This window comes from Aricia agestis, chromosome 3, assembly GCF_905147365.1.
Source record: "Aricia agestis chromosome 3, ilAriAges1.1, whole genome shotgun sequence".
Taxonomy (NCBI): Eukaryota; Metazoa; Arthropoda; class Insecta; order Lepidoptera; family Lycaenidae; genus Aricia; species Aricia agestis.
This window is the reverse complement of record NC_056408.1, coordinates 10,241,756-10,259,090: the sequence shown is the minus strand read 5'-3', so window position 1 is coordinate 10,259,090 and position 17,335 is coordinate 10,241,756. Positions and strand designations below refer to the sequence as shown.

Below are 17,335 nucleotides of genomic sequence, written 5' to 3'. Positions count from 1 at the left end.
TTTCTGTACTTATCAATATTGATCTACAGAAATAATCATGCACCACAGAAATTCGTACCTACATAGATACCATCTGGGATATCCAAAACATCCCGCATTGTAATCCATTGCTTATCAGCCATTACAAAATTCTCCTCTCGCCCTTCGCGGCCCTACGCCCTACACGAAGGGCCCCTTCTATTTATACCTTTGTTATTGGCACTACTTCAATGTCAGTCGCACCCTGTCCCTCGGCACTCGAGCCCTCGAGAAGGGACGAAGGGGATGTTATATAGAGAGATATATTCGATTGCCGAATTACGCTATCGGATTTGACACCTCCTAATCGATTTGATGCTACTGTTTAGTGACATAATCCGAGGCGCAAGAACCGAGAAATACGGGAGATTACAGCATGTGGTGTGGATTGAGATTAAAATCGTACTAAATAAAATGTATATAGAAAATTTGAAATGAAGAAGGCCTTGCCAAATAGATATATAAATGCCGGTACCTGAAACGTTCTTATCATAGACCAAAAATGTATGTTGTAGGCGTACAGATAAAGAGCAACTAGAACACTGCTAAATTGATTTCACAACTACAAGCATACAATACCTATATCATGACATTTTTTGTCTATGTCTGTGCGGCGCATAGAAACATAGATGTCCAGAAAAAAGTACACATTAAACGCTTGTAGTACAGTGAAATCGACTAAGCAGCCTGAAATGAGCTGTCTATGTAGCTACTTGTTTACGTTAAATATTACACATATTTCTTTGACTTACTTTAAATTTAGTTATAGAATTTTTAAAATATCGACTATTTAAAATAGAGGTCTGAAAATAAATCTCAAAAGTCTACTGTCGACCTAAAATGTTATGTTAATTCAATCATTAGAATTAAAACTTACTGTCCGGTCGGTAAATGTTCACAGGCGTGTCCATATAAAACATGAGCTATTTATGTGATCTTTATGTTCAAGCTTCTATGCACCTTGCAATGGTAATTGACCAAGAAATTGATATTAATTAAGTTGTTATATAAAAATCGTTTATAATTTTATTTTTAAGTTTATTTTAAACAAATGCATTCTTAAAATAGTTTCCACTTAATTTGGCTACCCAAACCCATTAATATACAAATTTAGCACCGATTTTATTATACTTATAATAGAGGCGTTTAAATAATTAATTGGTAAATCACCACCCACCACCTATTGCTCAGCTTTATACTTTGTAAGACAATAAATTTTAATGTTTAAATAATTAAATTCAAAAGCGAGTTTCGTTCTTATCTATTTAATTTTCTTACTACTAAACTAATGGGCTATCATTTTACGTGAATATCTTAAGGCTCTGAGGCATTGCAGAAACACCTCGACTACCGGCGGTCTCCTTAGCGATTAATTATTCTTAATTACATTCTCCGAGTTTAATTTCCATAAAGTCTATGCAATACGAGCGGGAACTGAATTGCAGAAATACCGGGGCGAAATTACTATGTTGCGAACATTCGGCTGATAAGAGTTTTTTTGTTTGCTTGGAATATTAATGGGTACAGATAACACTTTTGACCTCCAAATAATCAGGTATTTGCATATTGAAGCGTCTATACCTAAACCTTTGCTCGAATGCAACATCAATATTTAGATTCATACGTCGGTACTTAAGATTATTTTGGGATTAAAAGTAGAGCGCGTACGCTTAATCATTACAACATCGTAACAAAAAGGATTGCTCATCTGTATACTTTACGAAAATCACCAAAAAGAATCCCTTAAGACGATGGATGTATTGCAACTCTGAAATTTTTATAAGTACACAAAAGTATACAATAGAGAAGATGCGATATTTTTATTTTTATTTTCAAGTACTCCATGTAGAAAAGACCATAAGTAGGTACCTATATTAAAAAATTTAAACACTAGAATTTACTGCGAAAAACGCGGTTTAAAATTGACAATTTAAATGTTAGCGCCAAAACGGATCTAGGTACTCGTATAGTCTGTATGACGTCACTACTGTCCTGTCCCGCGTTCCATTTAGCGTTAGAAACGATCAAAACACTCAAAATAGGAGAAATTTTGAGCGTTTTGATCGTTTTTAATGCTCAATGGATGAATTATATTTGCATGTTCCCTATTAATGTATTTAAGTTTTCTGTAATGTGTATTTTTTTGTGGTCGCTAATGATAATGTTAATATATAAATAAATAAATCGCTTAAGCTTTAATTTTTTATCAGTTTTGGAAGTGAGAACGTCTTGTAGATACCATCTAAGATATAGTACGAACACAGCCGATTGTATCTACTAGATTAATGTCCTTGTCCATTGTAACTCCCTACCACGTAATTTATTCTAAACCTTGAATCTTGATTATAATTTATACTAAGCGTTCAATTTACTCGCAAGATATAAATAATACAGCTCTGATAGAGTTATGATGATGAAATATGTGACATATTAATATGTTGTTAACAATATTGAATGCATTGATTTTAACTACAAAGTAAGCTAAAGCAAAGTAAGTAAAAGAGCTGTTGAATTTTTAAGACCTGTGCGATAATTATTGTTTTAGAATATTAAATTGTGAATAGAATTGTGAATCTAAAATAATAACTGTAACTCAGCAAAACAATAAACAAATGTAGAGTTTTATTAGAAAATTCTCCTTACTTAAGGGAAACGTACTTAAAACTAGGCCTTTACATCCGTTATGACATTTATACAGTATTTTTCAGAGCGAAGTAACCACTCCTTTAAATACTGTAGTGCCTGGGACAAGATTTTTAAATATCCGTATGGTTGCCACTTGCCCAAGCGCATACGGCATTCTCGCATCATAGTCGGCCTAGTCCAGAGGAAAGAACTAGTCAATACGTCTGGGACCAACTACGTGCGGGTTTCTACACGATGTTTTCCTTCACTGTACGAGCGTCCGTATTATGTACTTGAGATCAGAAAATGTCTCATAGGTACACTGCGCGCCTCCACCCGGGTTCGAACCTGCACCCTCTAAGAGTGCGAACCAAAGTTCAACCTATTAGGCCACGTCCACGCACTTAATACGTACTTACAGTACTTCATAACATAAAGTGTGCACTGATTTTTATAACTTAATAAACAAACGTAAGTTGTTGTTACACAATACAGGCGAAGCTGTAAATCATCTAGTTCGTGTCGCTTAGCTTCCTCGAACGTGTGTAATGCCCGCTTGGCTAGCACCAATTTGTTATTGGACTACCCTCGAGCTAGGCAAACAAACTAAACGTAAACAAACTCGTGCATGCCCAATCTCAGTTGATCTGTGGAAATATATTAATAATTCATTACGTTTTAGTATTTATTTATTCAGAGCATAAATAAGTCGTTGCTCTTTTTTGGTCGGTACTTGGAATTCTGTTTCTGCGCTGGACTTAGTCTGGATCTATATTAGAGGTTAATTGAAGTTCTAAGTTATTCATATATTAATTTATAGTTCTAAAAATATTAATTTTAGTTAGATCTTCGCCAAAAAAGGCACAATTCTAAAACATGCTATCAACTGACTTAATATCTACTTAGTATACAGCGTCTGGATTCTGAAATGTCTAAAATTTACGTCTGATAAAACATACCACCACAGTTGGTAGGAAATCTTGCAAAGGTAACTAATAAGTATCTATCAATATTAGCGCTAACTGAAATGTAGAGAATGGCCTGCGGGGGTAAAATGGTCACATTTAGCAATTCCTCTCAATCAATTCAGCAAATGAATTGTCAAAACTGTCAAACTGACAAATGTCAAATTAGTACGAATTACTACTGTGCGACAAGGTTAAATATGAACATGGGCGGTGGCGCTGCTCGTAAAATAGAACTGTCAAAAATGACGTTTTTGTAAGATGGCAGCTTGAGTTCCATTTTTCGACACGTTCATTTAAAGACTTGTCAAGTTGTAGACATGAATTGCAAGCAGACTTGCATTTTGCGATTAAAAAAATGAATCATATTGTGATTCTTAATGTGACTCTCCAAAGCGACGATTTTAGCCCCGCTGCTCAGTGCTCATAAGCTAATAACATTGCAACAGAGAGGTCATTTTATATTGGCCAATATTAGTTGCTTAAGTTTTCACGCAATGTTTTTACTAAGACCTCAGCGCTCGTATTAAGGAACATAATATTATTATTTTATAAACAATTCTGATCGGAGTTATTATTTAATAAGGATATAAAACATCATATTCTTATAATAAACTAAGTGTAAGTGGCTAACGTATATTTGGTATGTACAAAGAATATCTGAGAGTTCCTCCCTCAATTATGTTACCATTCCTTCGCATTTCTACTGTGGTTAATAGTTACGTTAACATCCTGTTACATTAAGTCAAGATGCAGAGAAGAGAAGGAAAGAATACTCCTACGTATTCGTATTTTGTAGGTATTCATAATGTATACAAATTCCGAGAATATCAAAGCTTTGCCGAAGAACACGGTGATCTCTCATACAGCATATTAAACGGTTTCCCGGTACAACATCCTCGCGCGTATATCCTTGTCAAGAATGAAGTAACATTATGTAAAATGTAAAACAGTCATAGGAAACGAATAACTAAAGTTATACAAAGTAAATTATTATAGGCACGTGACAATGCAGTCGTAAGTCGTAACAGATATCTACACTCAATGTTATTTTGTAATTGTTCTACGACCAAGAGCCAAAAGTCACATAAAATAATTATACATTAATATTATAATAATTGTTCTAAATGTCAATCCTGAATTAAATACAATCATTAAAATAATTAAATATTGCCTACTTGAAATGTTAATTAGTATTATACAATTCATATTATTTGAATAAGTTAAATGGTAATTAGGAGCGTTTAAAGTTTTTCTTTAGTACATTTTTTCTTAATTAAGACTTTGAGCAAATTAAAAATAGACTCGAGCTTTTGTTTCTTTTTTTAATTAGCCTGTTTTGAGTTAAACTTGTAACGTTACTGTAAAATTTATTTTATTTAGACTCAGTCTGCATATACATTACCCAGGAGTTTCCAGAACTTTCAGGTATTTTGAAATATTCAGCTTTTGAAATCTTTAATTATTTTTAGGATTTAGTTAAAATTTAATTTTTAAAAATATTTTAATATAATATATTCGATATTTTTGTCCATTACTGTACACATTATTACGTAAGAAAACTGTTTACGAATTACACAAGTAATGTAAAGCTAATGTTTGTGTGTGATCTTTGAATACGGTGACCGAGTTGGAATGTACGAAATTATTTAAAGTAAAAGTCACAATTGTTAAAAAATGAATGCGATAAAACGATTCTTGACGTTTATTATATTTTCTCCTGCATGAGAACGAAATATGACAAGTTGTGAGTCACATTTCACAGGAAACACCTATCAGCAATGCTGTCCGTACGTTCGCACACTGTATAACATATTAATTCGTGAGTTCGTCAACCCTATTGCATTTTTCATGAACCTATAAAATAGTTGCGTAATCTACGGCAGCCTTGAGCTATAAGCTAATGAAAAAACGCAGTGTAAATAACATATAGTAGACCGTCTTTGTACTACCACCCGAATCGAGTGCACGCACACATATTTATTTAGCGGGATTTCAGATAGAGCTTAGATTGAAGGAGCCAAACGCGTGCACACGCCGCACACACATAAAAATTGTCTACATGTTGATCTAGTTTGATTTCAAGGACACAATAGTTATCCTACTGTATGATATTAATACCCTGCTATTAGCTAATGAAAAACCGTCCCACATACATGAACGATTTGACAATGACATTAAAGTATGAGGACGCGTACCGAGATATTTTTTCATGGCCATGGTCAGTTATCTTAGTCTATTTTCGTTATAAAAACTGAATAGAATATTATTTATTTACTTCCTAGAGATAGCTGCTATATCATTAACAGAAACTGTTGCGTTGGCTTTCAGTTTTATATCAATTTAAAAGCGGTATTGTTGCAGAAAAATTTACAAAATCCTATCACTAAAAGTACGTTAAGTATAGACTTAATGCGTTTAGACGCATTATGATATTTATACATTAAAAACATTAAAAAACGTCATAAAGACGATAAGAGCGAGACAATGTTAGTTTTGGTCAAGTCTGATAAACAGCTGTTTCTATGACAGTCACGTTACAAATCTGGCGATATGTTTATACTACGCCACGAGCTTTTGCTCGTTAAATTTTTATTACGCAAGGTCGTCACTTTATGGTCAATTCTCAGACGTTATTGTTCCACGGAGGATTTTTTCACAGGACTAGCGCCACTTTAGAGTTACGATTGACAATAATTAGTTCTTAATCGTTATGGCTCCATAAAATGAGTTTTATAATCTCTAAAATCACTAATAAAAGTATGACACAAAGTGTTCGCACGCGGCGATTTCGGTGCGTGTCGTGTCAGAATGCGGTACGCATGCTTACGAGATTTTACTACGCACTGATATTTTTGTAATTGTAGTAATGTTAATTTATACTGCGTAATAAAATAAATATACGAGTATTTAACACGCATATTTAAAGATAAAACTTCTCTAGTTGAGTACTTTTTTTAACAATTCAGTTAACTTTATAGTTTATAATCTTAACTGAATTGCTGAAGACAAAATTATCTTTTTTTTTTTAATCTAATTAAAGGACTTTATCGTAAACGATAATAAACTATAATATAAATAATAATAATAACAAAATTATCTTGAAAGTCACCTTTTAAACTATTCTTCTACGAGCTATTTTTAAATAATTTAAACCTCTTTTAGTGGGGGATTTCGTGCCGGTTTCCATTCGAACAGTTGTCGAAAGCATTCCGATATAAATATAAACGAAGCGACAGTTTTAGTATCGGAAATGCACATGAAGACGTATTGGAGTATCAACTGAATATAATTGCTGTTAGTTAATAAAAAGTTTGTAAAAATTTAGATGTTAGAAATTAGAATACATAATATGTTTAAAAAAATAAAGGTAGTTTTTTTATTTTATTTCATAGATGTCAGTAAAACGTTTTATTAAAATAATTATGTAGCTGTACAATTTCTAGTCCGCAAGAATAATAATTTATAATTAAAGTCTGAACCTGCTTTAAGAATAAAAACAAAATCATCCAGTTATAGGTAAAATTTTATGTCAGTTCCTATAACGATTGGTATTTTTTTAGAACTCCCTGTACCTACTCTAGGCATCGAACAAAAATGTTCCCATGGACTTCCAAAATATGATAATAATGTTTTGACTGCGGTGATATCAGATTTCGAGCGAGTTGAGTAATAAAGCAATTTGCGAACGTGCCAATAACACAATACCCTCTGTTCTAAGTTGTTTTAAAAGCTTTCGACGCCGTGATTTAAACCCCTTTGACTTATATTTTATTTGTAAACAACTTATGGGCACAAAGGACTGCTATTTTTAACTAAAAAAGGAATTGCCCAACGCATTGCCGTGATCTTTTGTAACACTTTTTGCAATTGGAGAAAGTTCGCAGGGATTTAGGGTCCCTTACGAGAATAGGTTGTATTTTTGCAAGTTTGACTTTTAAATATTTATCTTCGAAAATAGATAATTATAATTAGTATTTCTCTGTATATTTTTCTATTAAAAAAATTATATAAATTCATTGTCATACAGAAAGACTTGCAGTATAGACTTAATAAGAAAAATATTTTTCATTTCTAAAATACGGAACCTCGTGGGTGTATAAATTTCTGCACTTGCCTTATCTAAAAAAAATATTCGCACCTTGATCTTTTGTCTTTGGAGAAAGCTCGCTACTACAAAACCCTTTATCGTTTTTTATTTACAAGAACTATTGTTTAGTAGTAGAAAGTTTGTTTTTTAACGAAAACAAATAATTTTTTGCTTTTCAACCCTTTTTTTTTGTAGAAATCATAGTATTCATTACTCGGTATCGGTACATCTTGATAGGCGTTATAATTTCTTTAAAATAAAATGTATTTTTACCTTACATTTTTGGCATAAATTTAACTTTACAGCTCACATTTTGGTATTAATTTAATAATCTAAACAAAGTTATTCATTGCTTGTATTCAATGAAGCCATATCAAATTAATAATTGCAACATAATATTACGGCAAGAATGTTAAGAGCTATTTACACGTCCAATTATGAACCTAAATTATTTTTATGGTTATAATTTTTTTGCTACTGCAAATAAAGGTAAGTATTTGCTTTAGTAAATAAAGGTATTTACTTCAGTAAATAATGGTATCTGCGGACGTGGAAATAGGTCAAGTTAGACTTAAACTAAAAGAAAATAAATGTTGAAACGATAAATACCATTGAACTCACCGCACACCACGCGGTCGAAGGGGCTCATCCAATCTGGAAACGGAAAATCTGTTATCAATAGCAACGAAAGTTCAACGCTCAGGTAGAACACATGCACAACAATACAAACAACAATCGCAAAAACACAATAATAAAATATTCAATGTATGACGATGATTATGATTATGAACATGAGCTATAATCATAAAGAAAATATATTATATAAAATGCATCAAAATTTCTTTGTCCTAAATACTATTAAGTAAATACAGTATAATATTATAACGAAGCTAGCTTTGCATAATGAAATAATTAAGAGGATACACCAGGGGCTAGAGCAGGGATGGGGAAACTACGTCCCGCGGGCCATCTCCGGCCCGCGAAGGCTTGAAATCCGGCCCGGGACCACCAAGAACAAATCAAGAGAATATTTCGTATTGTTAGTAAATAAAAGTTTAATTCTAATTTATTTTTTATTCCAACAGTTATTTTGTAATATTTGCACAATAAATTAGTGTTTCAGAAAATACATATCAATATTTTTATTTCAGTAATTAACATAGTCAAAAATGCAACAAATTGGCCCGCCATATATTTTGCTAGGATTATATTGGCACGCGAAAGAAAAAGTTTCCCCATCCCTGGGCTAGAGAAATGAAAAAAAAAGTACGTCTATTATATAGCTGTCTCCCTTACCTGAAGCCTATACCGCAAAACGAGAAAGAGACAACTGCAGAAAATCAACCATTCGTTGTCCCCTGATTCCTTCTCCAAAACTTAACCAATTTAAGTACTTTTTTCATTAAAGATTAAAGAAAGGCTTGAACTGTGTTCCTATGTTTTTTTTTGTATAATCTAGCCAAATCTGTTTTCTGGATGTTTGAACACAGCGGAAAATCTGGCCTTTTCTTGGGTTTTTGAACGTTCATATCTTATTTAATAATTAAATTATTAAAAAAAACATAGGGACATTGTCTTAGTGGCCATAGATATTCAGAAAAAAAAATATAACTCTACTAGCATTATCTAGGGAGGAAACAAGGGACAACGTTTGTATGAAAAAAAGGGCGGTGTGGACTCCTCTTAATGTCCATTCCTTTTTGGTTCAAAACAGTTCATAGCTAAAGTATTTTCAAAATAGCTGTTTAAAAATGTTCTATTAATATGTACTAATTTTCAAGTTACTGACAGGATCACCATGTTTCTATTAAACATTTCTATAAAAAAATGTTATTTCTTATAATTTCGGTGCTTTGACTTTGTTTCCTTAATGATAAATCCATTTGTATGGATTTATCATTTAGGAACTATTTTGCTATTTGACATCGTTTCTATAGCTTTTGCCTCACCTATCTGAACTTTAACTGTGCCAAATTTTTTACCATTAATTATTATGAAATTTAGTATCGTAAAAATGGTCTTATAGTGTTTGATTCTCTTCTTCTTCCAACTTATAAATAAAGTAATCTTAATAATATGAATAATTAATTTATAATAATTTATATATACAACTGCCTGCATTTATATCTATACCTACTGGTAGTTGCGTATAATAAGTAGATATATGTGGTGAATTTTAAGTCGTTTTAATTGTGAATAAAATACATCGTGTGGATAATTGCTGTAATTATCTGAAAGTGCATTCAATTAATGCGATATATTGCTATTGTACTTGCAACTTAATTCGCGGTAAGTGACACATAATATATCTATGTAATAAAATATAAAAGTAAAATATAAGGTACATAAAATTAAAACTACTGCCATGCTGCGAATAGTAAGGAGGTATTTCGTAGGTAATTAGCATACCTTTTGGAGGTTGGTAGTTGGTACAAATATTTTTTTAATAAAAATATGTAAACTTGTAGGCGTACGAAAAAATTACGAGTAGGTAATTAATAAGAGGGGGATGTGCGAATGCAGTAATCTATTATACTCTGTGTACCCATACTCCATTTTAAATGTTTGGGTAATGTTTATATGTCTGTAACTGTATCCCTCCTTATTAATTACAAATATTGTATTTAATAAGGAGGGATACAGTTGTATCAAATGTGTTGTATGTAGTATGTAGTTACAAATATTTTAAATACAAATATTTAAAATAGGAGCTATCAAAATTGCACTTGTGGGTTTTGAAATAATGAATAATAATTTAATAAAGGTACTAGAAACATCATAATATTCTAACAGCAATTATTATTTTAATAGACATGCGCTATGCAGTTCTAAAAGTAATTAGCAGCATGCTACAAATAGTAATCAATAGCAATAAAGGGCCATTCCTATCATGTGAGCCCTGAATGCCGTCCGCCGATTGGCTGCCGGCGGCGGCCATATTTGTTTCGCGCATGCGCGGGACGTGCGTTCACACATGTGACTAGCTCGTCTCCCGATATACTACTGTCAATTCAAACACGTCCAAACAATCCATTGCTGTCCTAGCTCCTAAGTTATATCTCTGTTTATCATAATTTTATTCAGAGCTAAATTCACAAGCAAAGATTTTGTCTTCGTGTCTAGCTCTACATTTTATGTTACAATAGAATTATTCATATCTCGCTTTGGAAAAACAAACAAGAATCTACTTTTCCATACAGCACTCGGATTTTTCATTCAAAATGTTAATTGATCTCTAAAATGGTGCATTAAGATAGAATTCGAACATTAACAAGAATAAATGTCAACCGCCATAGACATTCTTCGTTTTAAATAGAGAGGTCGGTGGCGCAACAGCTGTTGATGTATTTTTGTATCGTGCGCGGGAGCACACGTTTCTGTCATTCGGATAATTTTTGCTTTGACGATAAATCGTCGATATGGGCCTATCCAAAATAAAAACAAGTCGATTATAGTCCATTCCGTGTAATCTTTTTGAGCTACGAGCTCATTAGACTGGCGTTTTCTCTTTGATTATGAGTTCTTTATTCGTCTACTTTATTGATAGCTCACAAGTGCCAGAGAGGCAGTAGGAAAATATTTACGGTTCACATTTTTATGATAATTCATATTATTTAAATATTTATTATTATCGCAACCATCATTCCTTCTTACGAAGTCGTCTGCTATACGTAAAATTATCGTTATTATGATCTAATATTCTTTATTATTATCTCAGCTCACTTAATCAGAGGGACCACCTACACTGTGGGTGAATTTTTAATTTGCATTCGTTATCTCGAAAGCTACTTTTAATTGAAATTGTGGATAACAACTAAAGGTTTCTGCAAGGAACACGGATATGGCATCAGTATATTTAGCAACTTTATTATAGCTCTGAATAATGTCAATATTAAAGCTACCTGTAATATTCATTATGTTTACGTTACAAACAATAATTCAATCTCTACCTACACATACTTCTCTTATGTTTATATTTTTTGTGTACACATTTTTATTACTTTCGTTATTTAATTTCCTACATGTTGCTATTTCCTGATGAAGTTCACACGTAAGATTTAATGGTTAAACTTTGGTAATTAATTCCTATTATGGGTCATAAAACACGGAAGAAACAATAGTCAATGCTCAATAGCTGAGTAAAGTTTCAATGCGTTCCGAGCATTTTTCTACCTTTGACTAATAAATTAATGAACAATTGATTTCTGTATAAGCCTATATGTAATTTATTTACATACTTATAGTGCCTGCAATTAAACTTTATTATGAAAGGATAATTTTAAACTATGTGTTTATTTCATTAATTTCTTTAGATTCAGTTTTAAGCTTTTAAAAAAAAACATCTCATTTGGTCCCAACAACTTTGGGCACAATAAAATTGTGATCAACGTGAATGTAATTCTGCTTAACTGCATTCAAATAATGTAAATGTAGGCAGAAAAAAGTTTCATATAAGTATGTGCTTATCAAATTTTTTAAATTGTTTTAAAGGCGAGTTTGATTTTAAGTTATGGCAAATAGTAGATACCTACATAGTGTTTTTTAGTATGATTTTTTAAATTTATTTACCAAATAAGGCATATTACAATTATTAAACTTAATTAAAACAGCATTTAAAACCAATGAGGTTTATGCAATGCTCAGCGATACAGTCCTATAATTCACAGATCTGGTTATGACTTATGAGTATTATCTTCGAAATTTATTTACAAATAAACGGGACATAGGACTCTAAAATATCCGCTTTTGATTTTTTAAATTATATTACCTCAGTTGTAAGTCACTCGAAATTATTTAAATTACAAAACTGTTTAAGCATGTTTAAGTAAAGTGGTATTATAAATTGAGGCCCGAAAGCTTGTAATGACAAGAAAAAACATCACTATCTATGTCCCCTTGCTATTGTTTATAAACACAAAGGCAGATGTGTCCCATAACGGCATCTAAATTCTAATTAGTCCTGTTGACTTCAGATGTGGTTAGCCGAAAATAGTTCGTTATGCAAAAAGGAAGAGGGTGAGATGAAGGGTAAATTTTTGTATTATTTTTTCTTAGATATAAAAATGTGTATAAAAACATTAATACTGTTGTATATTAAAATGTATTGCTACTTTAAATGTCCCGCTAAAAGAAATGGCTGGTATGATTTGGCTAATTTTAGTTTGGAAGCAAATAATTTTAGGGAATTTACTGATGAAAGTTACGGAAATATTGTGTTAGTATAAAAATATATACTTAGAATTATGAATGTATATTGTATATTGTATAGATGTTGCATAATAAGTTGGGACTGTAGCTAGTAGTAGCAAATATTATCAATTATAATACTTTAGTAGGTACCTACGTGGCAGTACATCATTTACCGATTAAAAATATTTTTATTAACCTACTAAAAACTTTATGGTTTTATATAATAATCTTTTAAATAGTACTAATTGTTACTAATAATTAGATACTTTAAACTTGGAGAAATAAAAATAATCCTATTATCAATAAAATATAAATAAAATAATTAATAATAATATTAACAATTATTATATTTTATAACTTGAGTTTAATTTTCACGGCATCATTTAATTAATTACGAGTACAATATAATGATAAGGAAATTGCTGAAATATAACTTAATGATTAATTTAGAAACTAACTGTAGACATTTGTTACTTATAAGTTAAACAATTGCTTAAAATGTTGCTTTTTTTAATATACATTTTTAATTTTGGCCCACGAGTATAAAAGCTCTACCGATTCAAACCAGTGCGCGCCGCAAAGAGAACCTAATATTAATAAATTGCAAAATATTATAGAAATGTTGTTAAATATAACTAATTATACACTCGTAATTTTATGACAATTCTGTGAATAATTTAAAGATCATAAAATTAATGTATGTGTAATTGTATGCAAAACATACAACTATAGTTCAATGTGTCCAATTCTCCTCACGTTGAATGAAAGTAAATTTTACGATCTAGATAGTCGTAGTATTAGTAACCTAGTTTTTTTTGTTATGTCATTTTTGTTTGGGTGCATATTTGCAATTTTGTACACGCCATTTCTGTCCCAAAAATAAACATAATATCTTATATCTTTAAACGAGCAATTCTTGTATATGTATAATTGGAATATACCCGATATATACTAAATTTCATGAAAATCTATCGATTTTCATGAAATTTAGTATATAGGGGGTTTTGGGGGCAATAAATCGATCTAGCTAGGAATCATTTTTAGAAAATGTCATTTCATTTGTGTTTTATCGAATACCGAGCAAAGCTCGGTCAAATAGCTGTAGTATACTTAATAATAATAATAATATATTATTATTATAACTTTATTAAGTATAATATATTTGATTTATATAATATATTAAACTTATGATAATAAGTGTTTTATTTAAAATATAAATCATATTTACGTAGGTAATTTACAAATAATATAAGTTTTAGTGTGCCTGAAAAAGGAATTATTACAATGTACATATTATACAGGTAGATTAGTTCTCTTGTCCAAATAAAACTTTAAATATAGTTTTGAGGGAAGTGTATAACTGTTATGTATTTATATTATAAGATTAAATGAAATAAATAAATAAATAAAAATAAATAAGAAGCTACCCGGCGATTCAAAGTTATAGGTATTAAACATAATAATGAAAGGAGTTTTAAATTTAAAATTGTAGGTTTAAGACAATATTGACCAAAAAGAGTTAAGTAATAAGACTATAGAAAGTTTTCTTCTTATTGTTTATCTTTAAGAATGTAGAGTCGCATAGAGACTGAAAAGTAAATATAAGCAATTCTTTGAAAAAAGTTACGTTAAAGTACGTAATTTGCTACCCCTTAGTATATTTGCCTTGTTTGCTATTTTTAAAAGTCAATAAAAGTCTAATATATTTTAAATATAAGTTAATACAACTCCAATATTTAGGAGGAAGTCGGTAGAGTTAAGAATATTTTTGTAAGAGGCAGGTCAATTTAATGTTTATATTATAAACATATAATATCTATAAAATGATTATTTATTACATACTATAGTTGGTATGTAATAAATAATTTAATTGAATATTTATTATTATTATTTATTGTTGTTATTACTGGATAGTAAAATTAAAGTGAAATAAAATGGCCTAATAGTAAGGCTAATCAGTAATCAGGGTAAGTTCGGACACAGGGTAATTCAGGATAATTCAACTTTTCACATTTTTTTTTTGCCTGGCGCTACGGGCATATAAGTACGCCATACTGCACCGTAACAGCAAACTGTAGTACCGTACCGTAACTATAGTTTAATAATTCAGCGTTAACTTGAATTATCCGGATCCACCCTGTGTCCGAACTTACCCTGATTAACTTTATATCTTTATAATTTAAAATGATTTTGAATTGTAAAGGTACCTAGTTTTGTTTATATTTTTAAAGTTAAAAGCAGAGTTAAACTAAAATAAGACATTTTAATTGTTTAATTATTAATAAAAATAATTGATAAATTTTATAAATGCCTCTTAGACTATACCTACTAGTAGATAGGACAGGTAGGTATTTGAGCTCCTTCTTATGTTATTAAGTATTTATATTTATATTGCATATAAAATTGATAATAATATTATTGAATGTCAATTAAATGCAATTTTATTGGTCTAGAAGTCAAAGTTTTGTATGATAGCTACTGTATCAATGGCATTAATGAAGATAATATACTATAATTTTATTATTAATATACATAAAACAAGATACGAGTTGAGGTTATTATAAGTACCAAAATGTGTAATATATCAGTTAGTAATATTTTATTTATTACTGTACCTATTTGGACATTTATTGGCACTAAATTAGGAAGTCATTACATAGTATGTACTTACAAAACTTCCAATGGAAATCTAGACATCCCTGTCTCTACCACATACATTGTTTACCTACTTAAGGAAATGTCTAATTAGACTATTTCTTTTACCTCTTTTGTTGTTATAATGAACATAAATAAAGGTTCAACTGAAAATAGCAATTACACATTTCAAGCAGCACTAAAACTGACATTCTCTATGATTCTCTACCAAATTTACTGTTGCACAACATAAAAGTATAAAAAATCACACAACGAATCATTTTTATCGTTACAGACATCACACACGTCGCATGCAAGCAAGAAGTAAATTATTTACCGGTGATGGACATCCAGGGGTAGCGGGGGATATCCGGGAGAGGCTGGGCGGAGGGCTGCGAGCAGGCGGCGCCCATGGCGTCCACGGATGCCGCCGACGCCGCCGACGCTGCTGACGCAGCCGCCTGGTGGTAGAACTGAGCCGCCGCAGCCATGCTCGCTGAGGCCGCCGACACCGCCGCTCCGCCGTTGTGCTGTCCCAGTGCGTAGTTCACCATGGGATCACCGCCCACCGCTGTCGGGTACCGGCAGCTCTTGTCGTCCGCCAGACTCCCCCCGGTCGGGAACGGCACCGACCCCCCGAACTGCTGGTGGTGCGACACGTACGGGTACATCCTCGCGGGCGCGCCGGGCGAAGCCGACGACGACGACGAGGAGCGCTGCGGGCTCGAGGCCCCCGGGGAGCCCGCCCCCAGTGCCGCCGCTCCGAGGCCCCCAGACAACGAGGAGGACAACGACGTCGACAGCGACGACGACAGCGACGACGACAACGACGCCTCTATGGGCGACGCTCCCGCTCCCGCGAACAGATTCTGGTGGTGGAACTGCTGATGGTACTTCGGGAGCATGCTATCGATGATGAACTTGGAACTCATCGCTCGGCGGCGACGCGGCGCGCGACGATCGCCTCGCGGAAGATGCGTTTATCGCCGGCGATTTCGGATCGATTCTCGCGCGTGCACCTCTACTATGGCCGCGGATCGTTTATGACCCGCGTATGAGGCTCTACGACTCTGAATTCCCGTCGTGGCGAACGTTACCGCTGCCGCGCGCCGAGCACGAGACGGCGGAACGTCACCCGTACGTGCGAGCGAGAGGCAGACAGCGAAGAGGGTAACGCGCCGAACCCTCTCCGTCTCATTAATTCCAACCTGCGTGTCGTATATTAGAAAGAGATAAAGGCTATTCGCTAACGATCATTTCGCCGGCCATTGTTGGTAATGGCGCCGTGCCCCGCACACCCTTGCACACTCCTCGTCTACGCCAATAGTGATCCCGTGTAGAACATTCACCGCCAATCACAAACCATTCCGACACTTTTAGCTGTCAAAGTGGATGGCTTTAACCGATACAGAAGCAATAATTTCAAAATAATGAAAAGTATGAAAACACAGTTTTTCGAATCACTTTTTTATCATTAAGTACAAAGTTTTTACAAAAATACTATATTTACAATATAGTATTTTTGTAAACATTTCATTTAGTAAAACGTTTTATAATTAAAATCATTGTGTTATAAATTATAATAAAGTTTTTTATCCACATTTATATATTTTTTTATTTTTTAATATAGGTAGCTTTTTAACAAAGAAAAAAATATTTTCTTGGTTTAATACATATTATATAGTTTTTAGAAAGTGGAGAAGAGGAATGTTAACGTCTTAATAAAATAGGCATGATGACAATTTTTTTCCGTATTGGTAACTGAAAGACATCTAAAAAATATAAACATCTGTGAAAGAATGACTCTAATAGC

The 17,335-nt window shown here is 32.6% G+C and overlaps 1 protein-coding gene across 5 annotated transcripts in view; it reads right to left on the bottom strand.

Moving 5' to 3' along the window:
- The window catches only part of LOC121740593 (homeobox protein abdominal-A homolog), a 57,214-nt gene extending 40,288 nt beyond the window's left edge, over positions 1 to 16,926 (bottom strand). For 2 of the 5 annotated variants that reach the window (XR_006037654.1, XM_042133325.1), the window contains exons 1-2: positions 15,860 to 16,926; positions 8,308 to 8,367 (exon numbers count right to left, since the gene is read on the bottom strand). Coding sequence is in view for 4 of the 5 variants with exons in the window: in XM_042133325.1 (XP_041989259.1) it covers positions 8,308 to 8,367; positions 15,860 to 16,454 (655 nt within the window). In the remaining variant the exon portion in view is untranslated. The remainder of the gene's footprint in view (positions 1 to 8,307; positions 8,368 to 15,859) is intronic. The other 3 variants (XM_042133326.1, XM_042133327.1, XM_042133328.1) reach the window with 3 other exon arrangements.
- Positions 16,927 to 17,335: the final 409 nt, after the last annotated feature.